This window comes from Marmota monax, unplaced genomic scaffold, assembly GCF_021218885.2.
Source record: "Marmota monax isolate L192 unplaced genomic scaffold, Marmota_monax_Labrador192_F-V1.1 WCK01_AAM20220418_F8-fsc00100, whole genome shotgun sequence".
Lineage (NCBI taxonomy): Eukaryota > Metazoa > Chordata > Mammalia > Rodentia > Sciuridae > Marmota > Marmota monax.
Genome location: NW_026693872.1, coordinates 986,797 through 1,000,996, shown reverse-complemented (window position 1 = coordinate 1,000,996; position 14,200 = coordinate 986,797). Strand labels below are relative to the sequence as shown.

Genomic DNA, 14,200 nt, shown 5'->3' with positions numbered 1-14,200 from the left:
TTTGGTCACTATTTCACATATTTTTTTTTCAATTTTGTAAACATATCAATTTAAGTCTATATCCATAGATAACTATCTGTAATTATAGATTAATTAACTCTATCTGTAATTAAGATTCAGTACCTGTCCTTGGACTTCATCTTCCTCATATGCACATATACCTCCTCCTCTATCTGCATAGGTCTTATTGCAGGAACACATACAATAAAGTATATAATTACTGATGAAAGGAAACATGCATGTGCATAAGTGTATTGTGAGATGAAATTAAATGGTCTCTAATTGAGGGTCTTTAGTACACTTTCCAGTCTTAACAGCTTTTAAATAGATCTATGGTTTAATATTAGAATCAAATCAAATCAGCTAATTTAAACCAGCTACTATTTACATTAACCTTAACTTTGATTTTTCTGTCTAACTAGGGACCATGACTAAGAAATGTCTGAGGATTTTGCATAAGTTTTACTTTACTGAAGTCATCTTCTAACTATTGACCATGACCAAGAACTCATCATGGTTGCTAAATAAAAATTCTAAAAATGACATTTTGGGGAATCAGTAAGGAGAGAAGAAGCTGAATATGTCTTTTAAAGAGATGCTAATTATGAACCCCTATGTGCTGGTTTGATCATAATCCTGCAACCTCAGGCCATACCACTTATTCTGTTGCCACTTAGCTCTTTGACAATGTAGCTTAAAATCCTTAACCCACAGAGAATCTGTCTGAATTACAAAACTTAGTGAATTAAAAGGGAATGAGAAGAGAATGTAAGTTCTGAATTAAGATGAGAGCGATATTGCTATTTTATCTACTTAACAACTGAATTATCAATAATTCCTCAGGATTGTGTATGTGTGTATGTGTGTGGGGGGTAGCTGGGCATCAAACTCAGGGGCCCTGTGCATACTAGGCAAGAGCTCTATCACTGATCTATGTACCTGGCCCTTAGTTGGCTCCAACTGCCACTTAGCTCCTGTGTGCTTGTGTATGTGTGGACATTTGTCTTTAAATTATTTATAATGAAGCCTTGCTTTGCTACTTATTTCTTTCTGTAATTGTAACACACTATACTAGACTTCATTTGAATAAGTGATTTAATCTCATTATTTGTCTATTAGGATAAGAAGATATAATCTTTAGTTTTGCTATATTTTCTTTTCTTTCTTTTTTTTTGTGGGGGGGGGGAGGTACAGGGGATCAAATTCTTGGCCTCACATTTGCTAAAGCAAAAAACTCAGCCACTGAGTTGCCTCCCCTACCCTCATTTTCCTTTACCTTTAAGTGACATATATATTAATCCTATAGTAAATTTCAGTCTTTGCTGGAAATCACCTATTTTTTATATGCCTCACTCTTCTTGTGATGTTTTAAAATCTCTGCTGACAGAGTTGTCCAGTTTGATTGATGCAGATAATGTTTTCTTACAAAATCAAACCAGCAGCTTCTATGGGCCAGAATATCTGGCTTAACCACTTGGGTCACAGAGACACACCTACTTGGTTGCACCACTTTTTAATCGAGTTGTGAATCAGGATTGGGAAGCTGGAGTTAAACGGTTATTGTGTCTGTAACAGTAGGAAACTCAGGAGACTAAGATTGAGGAAAAAGGTTGCTAAAGGAGAAAGTCTATCTGTGGGGGTCATTTGTACCAACAAAACCTCTCATTTCCCCTTGCAGAGCATGCAAACCAAAAAATTGATTTACTCTAAGACTAGATCCCCACTCATTGTTGGCACATGCATGAGACAGCAAGCTCTTCTGTGACAAGCAACTTTTGCACATAGAAAGCACGTGGTTTAGAGTCAGCAGACCTGTGTTCTAAGGCCCAGCCTTAAGCATAATTTATGTGTGAACCTCATTATATTATTCATCCCTTGCATCCTGATTTCTTTATCAGAACTCGGAGTAATGATGCCATGTGTGCTTCACAGACTTACTCTGTGGATCAAACCAGAAGAGTCCTGTAGCTAAGAGTTTGACTGTTTACTCTTCACACTCTCCAATGCAGGAAATATAGAACTAAACTGGGCACAACCTTTGCTCTCAAGTTCTTATTTTCTTGTGGGACTCATGAAAACATGATTAAAAAATGAGATCTATAATGATCTAGGCAACCAAGAATAGGGTGAAAATTTGAAGGAGAGAGCAGCTGTCTACCTAGAAAAGACAAGAAATGACCAAGGATAGGGGGAGGGGACAAAAGATAGATCTGAACACAATGCTAAGTACATATTAGACAATCAACAAGTGTTGAGTAAGTGGTAATGTGTTATGTGGGTGTTGAAGAATGCACTTGAATCTGCCTGTTGGAGAAAATAAAGAAACTAATATATGCAGAGCTGCAAAATTGTGAAATATAGGGTATGTGTACTCTATAAACCATAATATACAGTACACATCCTAATGTTATTATACATCTCCAAATCTTGGCATCCTCTTTGCCAATTAATGTGATTTTTCCAATAGAAGTACTCAAGACTATCCTGGGGAGAAATATAGAATGTTATAAAGCTAGACTCAATCATGGAATTCTTATAAAACATTTTCATATATTCTTGAAGTTGGGTTTGCTTTTCCATTGGGAAAAACAATGCCCAGTGGTAAATTCCAAAGCTTACATTATTCACCCCTTTTTATAACTTCACATAAGTTTCACTCTCTTCTGTACTTGGGGTCCCTTTGACAAAAAGGACACTAGGAAGTCACTTAGTATTTATATCTGTGTGACAAGTTTTCCTATAACATATATTTATAGTGAGTGGAAATGGTTATCAGAGACAGGTGCTTTTCCTCCCATGATCTGTTGTCACAAACAGAAGATTACACCAGCCTGGTGATATTTGTGCCTGAGAGAGTGGCCAGTGCATACTGCCTCCCCAGTTCTAACAAACACCATGTTTCGACCTGTCTAGTTTACCTCAATCCTTCTGCAGGAGGTAGTAGGGAAGTCAGCTATTCTGGATCCAGCTAAGGTTTCAGTCTTTTTCTTTTTTAATCATTTTGATTCTCTTATTATTATTTTTTACCTGTGATTTTGTTTCATGTGCTTTTTCTGGCAGAGGGTTGTTTTCTTCTATAATAGACATTATGAAAGCATTTGCATAGTAAGAAAATCATGTCCCTTAGAAGTGTGTAGACCCTGACAGTGTCAGTCCTAGTTAAGGACTCTAGAAATCACAGGGGATTTAGCAGATCAGGTCCTTTGTTGTGTTTACAGTGAGTTAGGAAACAGGCTAGGTAGCAATGTCAAGGACAGTTGGCAAATCACGGAGTGAGTAAAGTGGAACTTGAAAACAATAGTTAAGTCACTTTGCACATCATTCAAAAATGATATTTAGTATCTAGGGGTAGTACAGTTTTGAGCAGTATAGGAGAATGCATAATAAGTGGAAATGGAGGTCTCCGAGTGGATTAATTCAACTCCTGTAGTCTATGACACACAGGTGGTATGCACACTGGGTATGAGATTTGCAGATGGGATTATTCAAGCATCCTCAAAGTCACAAAGCTGTGACTTCTCTTATTTTGGGGAGCTGAACTGTGGCAACCAGTAGACACATCACCTACAAGAAAGGTACAGCCCAGCAGGAGCTGAAACTGGAGAAGGATGTTGGAACTCTCTGAGGAAATGTAAGTGAAGCCTAAAATTGCCAGGGCTCAAAGCTTGATAGACATCAAAAAGTCCACAGAATCAAGTGCCTCATAGGCTCCTAAAGGAAGGAAATTCCACAAGAGACAGATGTCTGGTATCAGCTAATAGGGGAGTTGTCTGTCTTCATCAATAGCAAAATTCAGATCGTGGTTAAACAGACACATGCAAAGACCAAAAAAAAAAAAAAAAAATGGAATCAGAGTTATACAGGATATATAACCTGTTAATTAGACTTGTCTAATTAACAGGTTGAAAAACTGAGGCATGGACAAGGGACATACTGTGCTTCAGTTTACCAATTTAAGAGCAAGAACTTAAAACCTAAGTCTATGACTCTTAGGGCAATGATCTTTCTTGTACCATCCATACAGGCAAGAAGGGTTGCCTTCCCTGTGGTTTTAGGTAGTATAGATCATTAAAATCTGGAATTGCATTGGGCAATACCTCAGTACGTAACTAGAAGGAAAGATGATATATTATATAATTAGCTTGAACAAATATTTGTGGTCCACTTAACAAAAAGAACTGAAAATGATGTAAATGAGACCTGGACCCCAGGATTCTAGAGCTTTTTACTATTCCTTGTAATAGACTGTGTCATTTATGACCACTCACCATAGAGAATTCACATATAGAGAATGTGACAGTAAATAGGAATGTCAAGGACAGAAATACAGTCTTAATTAGGCATTAAGCACAAAACAATCTAACGTTTAAAAAATAATTTGTTGAAGATATTCAATAGCCAAGTTCGTAACTAAAGACCTGAATAAATAAAATAACTAAAAGTATACTGAAATTTATTTGGAATCTGTCATATAAACTACTGTGATAAAGTTGGGTGGGAAAGTTAAATATTATAATATGGGGGATGGGATTATTCAAGCATCCCCAAAGTCATAAAGCTGTGACTTCTCTTACTTTTGCAAGCTGAAATGTGGCTACAGTTTTTGATTTATAAGATAATGGATAAAAAAAATAACACAACAGTATGAAAACACAAATAGGTCGGGTCTGGTGGCACACACCTGTAATCCCAGCAGCTCAGGAGGCTGAGGCAGGAGGATCTTGAGTTCAAAGCCAGCCTCAGCAAAAGCAAGGTACTAAGCAACTCAGTGGGATCCTGTCTCTAAATAAAAAGTACAAAATAGGGCTGGGAGTGTGGCTCAGTGGTTGAGTTCCCTGAGTTCAATCCCAGTATCCCCACCCCTGCCCCAAATAAAAGAACAAAAACAAAACACAAATGGGCTTGATTTAAAGACATGCTCTTTCCAAAGTAGACCAATCAATGGGGGTAGAGATGAGTATGTTTATTAAGATGAAAAATGTAACATAGCAATAGGCAGAAGGTAATTTTTTCATAAGTTTTATACAAAATATTAATCTTATTTTAAATAATATCAGCTATTAGTGCTATTGTGGTAAGGTGAATTACAGGGCAGATTGTTGATCTAAACATAAACTGGTATAATGTCTGGAAATCAATGTAGTGTTATTTATCAATGGAATGTTGTCTGTTAATTGAATAATTCAGCTTATGTTAATTAGTAGCATAGTACTTTTTGTTTTACCCTTAGAGTGTTAAAGAAAACTGGAAGCAAAATGAATATTCGATTAATGGGAAATGGCTAATTCAATGAGACTAAGTAGCAATTCAAAATCATAATGTTGTTCTGAAAATATGGTTAATGACCTGAAAATATGCTCATATTAGCAGGTTAATTTTAAAAAGTAGGTATATTCATGAATATATACAAATAAATAGTAAACGTGTGTGTGTGAGTGTGTGTGTGTGTGTGTGTGTTTATATATATATATATATATATATATATATACACATATAAATATACATTTAACAAAATATGTGTGTAATATTTAATAGTATATGCTCAGTTTATAAAACATACATACTTGTATAGTACGTATCTCTGGCAGAGAATATATCAAAATTTTAACAGTGGTTACCTACAGGTTTTGGAACACATGACTGTATTATATTCCATATACTTTATGTTTTCTATGCTTCCAATAATATTTATAGTATAAACAAATAATACATGTGTTAAATAAATCATTTAGGCAATAAAGTAATCAGAGTTCTTATTTGCATTTATAATAAAAAGAAAATAACCTAGAAATATTTGACAAACTTTTCAAAGTCTTAATATCTTTAATAATAAAACACTACTAATCCAATGGGACAGAGATGGGGGGGAAGGCAAAGGATATTAGCAGATTATTTAAAAAAGAAATGCAAAGAGCCAATGAATACATTGAAACACAGTTGTTCTTGCTAGTAATCAAGGGAATTCATATAAAATAAGACTTTTTCATTTATAAAGTTGGAAAAGATAATCCTCAGTGCTATAATAATATCCTTATGCAAATGTATTTTTTAGTATCTTGGGATTGAACTCATCTAGTGATTTAAGTCCATAATATTCGAACCAGTATCTTTAGTTGCATAAATGTTTTAAAAAGGAAGTGGCCATAATACTGTGAAAACTAACAAAAAATTATATACCACGTGATCTTAATTTTTTACATACATAAACACAGAGGATGCCAAAGAAAACTTTTTGACAATAATTCTGATTGGTATGCTTATAGTTAGCTGGTTTTTAATTTCAATTTTTCTTTTTTTCTTCTAAATATCACATTGTTTTGTAATCTAATTCTTTTTAAATGCATAATGAAAGTCAATGTGAAGAAATGTGATTGTGTCTCTGTACATTTCTGCATTTATTTACTCAGCCTGTTTTAGAAATCTTCAAAAGCAAAGCATTATCTAAATCCATGGGAGTAGTAAAAATATTGTTACTATTATAATCATAGAGTGAGTTCTCTGGGAAATGAGCTGCTGGGCTGCTCTGGACCTAACAAAGAGACAGGGATAAATACAGGATCAGAGGGATATGAAGGTGCCATCTAACCAAACAGCACAGTCTGTGTGTGGATTCTGGAACCTAAATGTATGGATTCTCATATTGACTCCACTGCTTGGTATCACCCTACATAGAAATGTCTCTGTCTGTAAAGGATAATACAAATAGCCCCTTAATCATAATTTTTATGAGAATTAAATGAGCTCAATGTATGTAAATGTTTTGAAGAGCACTCGACTCATAAAAAGTTCAGAGAGAGAAAATATAAACCCTGTCCGCTATTTTATTTTTTATTGAATGTTTACACAAATAAAACACTGTTATCTTGAGTACAGCTGTCAGACTTGGGACTGAACTCATTTTCCTTTCCTAGCCAGTGACCCTAAAAATGGTATGGTATTATATCTTGTTTTGGAATTTAGCTTTAGACTAGAGAGAAAATTGATCTGGTGAATTAATTTAGTGGCTTTCAGTAGCTTCTACAAATGTTTATTCTTGTCACCTATGTGAGGTAAGAGAAACTTGGCTCAGGGAAGATCAGTACTTCAAAAGTTACTCAGTGTGCTCTGTTGATCATCCTTTTTCTTAATGGTAGCTGACGTTAAAAGGACCTAATTGATTTTATTCTGCAGCAGCTTGGAAAGTCCCCACATTTCTGATGTTTCATATATGTTTTAAAAACCCCAACCTTTTTTTTTTTTTTTGACAATTACAGGTTTATCATGCTGGCAAGTTTCTCTTTTGACAAACAATTATTGATATTTGAAATACTGAGCTTGGATTGATTGAGAGCATCATTTTTTCCTCTTCTATTTTAATTAGATAGCATGCTTAGTTTCTTACAGGAAAGACATCTTTAAAATAAGTGTCAGTCTCATAATAAACTCTGGGAAAGAATTTACAGTTCAACTTTCTAGTTCTTTCTTATAAGAATTAAACTGCTTTAATTGAACTTATATTCATTGGGCTTTAGAGGCTAAGCATGATATGAAATCTACTCTCACTTCAATAAGGCTCATAGTCTAATGAAGGAGACAAACAAGTATACAATCTTTTGTGCTGAAAGGTAGAATTTTATGAATGCTTTTATAAACATTCGTGTGGGCTAAGATTTAACTTCAGATAGGGAATTGAAAAAGTCCTTATGAAGGTAGCATTAAAAGAATCTAAAAATGTCTTAATATATCAGGTAAAGAGAATGGTGGCATTCAAAACAGAGGAACTAGATAGAGCAGAGGGACAGAAATGGTCGGGTGAGACCAGCATACAGTCCACAGATAGGAATATAGGGGAGATGATGCTGAGAAGATAGTTTGGGGAGAGATTTTGAAGGATTTTGAATGCCTCTCTAAATAGCCAGTTTCCTCCCCCTGGCATTGGGGTATCCTGGGGAGAGAGATGATCAGAGTTGCTCTTTAGAAAAGACAAGGTCATGGGGAGGGAGCTCCAGAAGGCAGGAGGGAAGAGACATTGTGATGCATTCTTTCTTCTACCTCCCTCAGGTAGATTTTTGGTTAAAGAATCAAAGGAATGATCTATTTAGAACTAGATACACATTATTTCTTAGAGTTTCAACTGTTGCTATAAAAACCAGTCATCAATTTTTTTTTATTTCCTTTAATATCTACCTAATCCTAGCCAAATTTACCCAAACCCTTGGCCTCTTCTAATCTCACCTCCCCTTCAATTCAATAGAACTAATCTCATCATGAGGGTGTACATTACTTGAGTTCACAAAACCTTAGCATTTCCCTTCCTCCACCTGAGTGCATGCACAAAAAGGTAAGAGCACAAAAATCGCTTCCATCCCTTTCTAAAATATCATATGTGTAATGTTGTTCTCTATCCAACCTTACATTGTATGAGTTAGGAGCTTTAGATAAATGCTTTGTGTATCAAGGGCTCTTATACTTGTTTAGCTTCCTCAGGGGGATATGTTATAGAGCCTTTGACATTGGTACATTCGGAAGATGGCATTTCAAATTAGAGAAAAATACATACTATTCAATAAATGATAAAAATCATTTATTTTATGGATAGTATTTGTATGTTTCTTATACAAGCATGACTTCTGGAAAGTTAGAAAATTTGCCTGTAAAAATATTTGGACAAGATTCTCTAACACTCAATCTATTTGTAGTATTTTATAACACTGGGTTAGGGAAGGCCTTTCAGACCTATCTTAAAACCAGCAAGTCATATAAAAAGAAAAATAATACATTTGATTATGGAAAATAATTAGAGTTCTTCTGTACCAAAAAGCAAACCACAAAAACATGTGCAAGAAAAGTCAGATATATGCAAAGAGAAAAAAATATTCAAACATTTATGATAAAGAATTGAATAACTGTTAAGAAGCATACTCAATAAAATACTGACATTTTTCTATTTCTGGAAAATACATGATGATCCCACCTGTAAGAAATCTGTTCCCAAAGCTGTGGGTTTATATCAATGATATTTTCATCCAGAGGACAGTACTGACCCTTAATTCTGAGGCCATGAAACTTCAACTCATCTGGAGAAATACCTGAGAATGGAAAGTTATGAACTCTAAAGAGAGTTTTTTTGACTCCTGAGGGCTTGGGACATTCACTGAAGGTATTTTATTTTTTTATGTGTTTTCAAAGTGTGCATAATAGTACTTACCTACATCATCTAGGTTATTGCGAAAATGAATACACATTACTAAATCTTTGAGATCCATGGATAAGCATTGTTGTGTGGTGAGCACAGAGAATTGTTACTTTATTTGTAAGCTTGTGCTCAAATAAATGCATGATACTTACATAAAATACTCACACTAATTCAGAAATCATACATTATAAGAAATAGTTTAATTAGCTCTTAGGGAAATGTTGTGCGAAGTTCAAATTTATATGGCCTGTCAGCTGATTTTTCATTTTAAGGCAAAACAGACAACAACAACAGCAAAAAACATGCATTTTGTCCCAACATATTGCTCCTTTTTGCTTTGTGGCATTTAGTTATCTTATTATCTATACAACTTGACTATTTTATTTGTATAATATGAAGATGAGCAAATTGAGGGGGAAAATGTCAAAGTAAAATAAGAGAAACATAAGTAATCCTCCAAGTCACTTCTTTGAATTTTGGACAAGGATATAGACCCTTATCTTAGTAATGATCTTAAGAAATAATTTAGTTCTGCCCCTCATTTCACAAATAAGGAATTTGAATCCAGAGTGGTTAAGTAACTTGCCCCTAGGGCACAGACCTAGCTGAAGGCAGAACTGGGAACACAGCCCACATCTTCTAACTCCCAGTCCAGTGCTCTTCTCCTCAACTACCAGAGGTCCTCAAGGAGTCACAGTACCTATATTGTCTGAGATTTTGTCTGGAATCTTGGTAGATTTATGCTAGATCAAGACCATAGGCAGATTTTTTTCATGCTGTGCTGATACACAGAAGAAATTTGACCATTTTTTACTTGCTGGAAATCTTTGGACTTTGTGAAAACTAAAGTTTAACATTTTGATTGTATATTATCAACACTTAAGACCTTCAGTTCTAGATTTAGGGGTTCAAATGGTTACACTATCCCATGAGTAAAAAATAATGATAATAATAATGCAATGCAGTAACCACCTTCTGGGCAGCTGTGCTAACAGCATCTACTCTAGAGCACTGACCCCAAAGCCTGACTTATTCAGGACTACCTAGAAGGCTATATAAAGCCAGTTGTTGGGCCTGCAAATCTGGAGAATTTGATTCAGTCAGACTGCGCTGAGACCAGATCCCTGTTTTTACAAAGAACCTTGGGTGATTCTTGGGTCATCCAAGTTTTCCAGACACTGTAATAGAGCACAGTTTTAAGGAAGCAGGCATCTGCTTTCCACTATTGCCCTATAGCTGCCAGTGGGTATAAAACTGAAATACATAGTATAAATGATTATGCTGCATTTTTTAATTATTTTTTTTCTTTATAGCTAGTGCTCATTTGTTTAATTACAGGTAAAAGAGATGTCATTCTTCTTAATGTTTGAGTGAAGAAATGAATGTTTTATGTGATATAAATGTGTAGCCTTATATGATTTTCATGTTCTTGGATACTTGAGATCAAATTATACTATAGAAAATAGTTCATTAAAAAAAAAGCAGCAGCAGGATTATTGATAGTAATTCAGGAACCTTAAAATAACCTTTATCCTAATGATCACATCATCCTTTATATGCATGCATTTTATGGATGCCAAAGTAGAATTAAGGAGGAGGCAAATCCAACATTATAAACATATTTACAAACTTTATTTCTGAAAGCTATATACTAATATATTATGATTACTAATTTTCATCTAATCTTCTTCTACATTTTGGAAGACATTTAAATATGCATAATAATCTTAGCCAGTTGTAAGTTTCAGGCAGAACAGAGGAAATTGGCTTCCTGATTAGAGGGTAGAGGACAGATATAAATCTAACTGAATCCAAACACTGAGCATAATGAAAGAGTATTTTAGAAAATCATATAACTATCAGTATATATTTCATCTTTACTAAATCATGATGACCACGGCCAGATCCTACATGTGTTATATGTATTTATGTAAATACATTTTTAAAGCAAAAGTTTAATAGATCTGTCATGCTTTAGAATACATTCTATTAATCATTTCAATAGAAGCATCATGTAAATACTCAATTTTATTATCCATTCACATGAAATAATATTGTCTTTGAGTGTTAATAAAATCTAGGTGTAATAAAGTGGATAAAGTAAATATTCAATTAGAGAAGATTTTTTTTAAACTGGACATATTTCCAAGGATTTATATTTCCTATATGTAATATGGATAATTATTTGTTTTTACAAGGCAATGGGACCAATGGTTTGAATTGTGATCAACACCTAGTCAGAAAAATGAAGTGACTTTATCAGCATTGCTCCGTATGAAACCACTGGCATGTCTCAGGAGAGAATAGGTGGAAATTTTTCAGCTTTCAGGCAGCACATTTTGATTTTTTTTTTTTAATTTAGGAAGTATAACAATGGATTTTAGTATTTGCCCCTAATTTCTAAATTTGTATAATCATTCATGAAACCTTAAATCTAGGATTTAAACTCAAAAAAAGAAAAAAAAAAAAAACTTCAAAAACTTTCCCTGACATTTTACTCTCCAGTTTTAAAGTACAAAATAACTTTTTGAAATGCCTCCTGTAAGTCCTGGTGGTGGTCGGTTTCTTTGGAAGACTCTGTTTTGCTTTGGGGAGAGAGTGCACTTTCTTATGAAAGAGACAGGGAAAGTTTTACCTGTCTGTCTCTTTCCTGTTTTTTTTTTTTTTTCTTCTTTCTTTTTTCTTTTAAAGATTGGTGATAAGGAATTCTAACTACTTAATGAGATGGGAGAGGCCTCACTCCATTGGAGTGGAGGAGTCCAGGTGGAAGTTGATGGATTGGACAGGTAAAGAGAAGAGTCCCGCCCCTCATGCCTATAGTTGGGTATATATTAGGGAACCTAAAAGTATGTAGAGAGAGTGAGAAAGTGAGAGAGGAACCTGAGTTCTGTTATCTTCTTAGTAGATTTATACTGTGAGGGTCTCAGAGGGGGTGGGGGGGGTTGGCAAAACCCTGGAACCAGAAGAGAGGACAGCAGCATTGATCAAACTTACAGCTAACATGTTGTACCTGGAAAACAATGCCCAGACTCAATTTAGTGAGGTAAGGATTTAAGATTTTAGCACTTCATTTAGAGATGCTTTCTCAGTTTTGGTTTTTAAAATAAAAAGATGTTTGGGGTTCTCGGTTACCCAATGTAATGTTTTTGCAGATTGTGTATGGGAATCTCCTTTTCTTGGTTAATGTTTTCTGTAGTAGCTCTAAGATTATTATTATTTTTTCTTTAAAGTAGGAGATGAAACTTTTGGAGAAAAGGGAAAAGAAAAATTTCTGGTTAACATTGCGTATTTGAAGAAATCCAATATTCAGGAATTTATAAAATCACTCTTTTTAAGAACAGGCTGCTGTAGCAGATCGCACTTTGTTGCATACATTGAGTTGATTGTTCTGATGGATATTCATGTGTCAGGGAGATAAATTAGTTGGCTATGTTGTCCTTAGTTCTATAGCCAGAGTTCATCTTAAAAGCAAATGAAGTTTGTCTCAAAATGATCAGGTGATGAGATTGGTTTTTTTTTTTTTTTTTCTGAAAGCCATCTTCATTTTTAATTTTATCAATCCAGAGACCCACTTAAATCCTGAAGAGATTTTAGTAATGTACCTATTGTCTGGTGATTGACTTGGATGTTTGCTGTGTAATGACAGAGGTTTCTAAGAGCAAATACATTATTAAATATTATGCATGCATACATGTAAATGTCTATCATAGCAGGCAAGATTTTGTTTAATGAATTGATGATTCTCTGATTTCTTAACAAGTTTGACTTAGGGATTTAAATTACCGGGCAAAGAGGATAAGGAGGGGGGAAAAAAAAAATCCTGAAGAGACCTTAAGACTTTGAGGAAGTTTCCTAAGGTTGAGGGAGGTCTAACAACAATATTAGTTTACATTCCTCAGAATAGGGCAGCTGTGTTGACACTAATCAGATTGGGGGGGCTGGTTGTGGAGAGTTCAGTGTTTCGGATGAAAATGCTTGCAGGTGAATGCTTGGAAAAGTAGGCTGGAGTCCTCAAACTGAGCTCCTTAAAAATCAAAACAAAATGCATAGTACTCCAGGCAGACCGCAAAGGGAAGAGGCGAACAGAGGGCAATGGAGCCGGCACTGTCACATTGACCATGCTATTGTCTAGACACCTGAACTGTGTAAATATAACAGGGGAAATATCGAGTTATCAGAAGAAGGAAAAGGAAGTGTCTATTTTCCTTTAAAACATTCAGGCAGTCCTACTTGTCCTCAGTAGAGAAACTTGAGTTTCTTGTTTTGCTTTAATATTGAAAGTTACCTTAAAATTGAGTTGAGAGCTTTAACGCATCAACAATTCTTTTTAAACGGTGATAACTTTTTATGATCATCTTGTTGTGTTCTATCGGATCCCATTTTGCTCAGTCGAAATCTCTATGATCCGTCTGTTATACATATATGCCTTTGTTCACGAGCGATTTCACATAGTATTTATAATCAGTGTAAGATCTGTGTAGCTAAGTTTTATAAAACAGAAGAAAAGTTGGTTCAGAGATATCTTTAAGAAAAGCTCAGGATGTACAGAGTGGAAAAAATATTATTTTAAAATGAATGTAATGTCATGAAAAAAAACTGCATAAACACTGTGATTAGAAGATCTTTGTAGGGATTACTTTTAGGTAGAGGCCAAAGAGTCAGCCTTTTAGGAAAATATGACATCCTTATGATGAAAGAAAATACCTTTACACAGGTCTGTGTTTTTCAAAAACGTTAGGTAAATGTGTGGTCAGGAGCTCAAAAGGCGGCATTTGTCTGTTTCCTGTTGGAATGCTGCTTAGGTGCACAGAGGAATCTATGAAAAAAAAAATATGGCTGAACTTTTCCTCCCTCCCTATGTTTTCTGGTGTATTTACTTCATGATTTTCATATCCTTCCGCCGGCATATTGTGGGATTGTTTCATGGTCAGGGTTCTGTTCTAGTTCTTAGGGGCAGCTTTCTTTCCATGCACAGTGTACTTTCATAACCAGTCCTCTACAAAAATGCAGCTCTACATTATAGAC

The 14,200-nt window shown here is 34.8% G+C and overlaps 1 protein-coding gene across 6 annotated transcripts in view; it reads left to right on the top strand.

Moving 5' to 3' along the window:
* Tp63 (tumor protein p63) overlaps positions 1-14,200 on the top strand; it is a 218,491-nt gene that overhangs the window by 111,832 nt on the left and 92,459 nt on the right. The window contains exon 1 of one of the 6 annotated variants that reach the window (XM_046462640.2): positions 12,046-12,218. The exons of the other annotated variants lie outside the window; for them this stretch is intronic. Coding sequence (XP_046318596.1) covers positions 12,177-12,218 — 42 coding nt within the window. The 5' untranslated portion in view covers positions 12,046-12,176. Of the gene's footprint in view, positions 1-12,045; positions 12,219-14,200 lie in introns of those variants that run through there. 6 annotated transcript variants of the gene reach the window in all.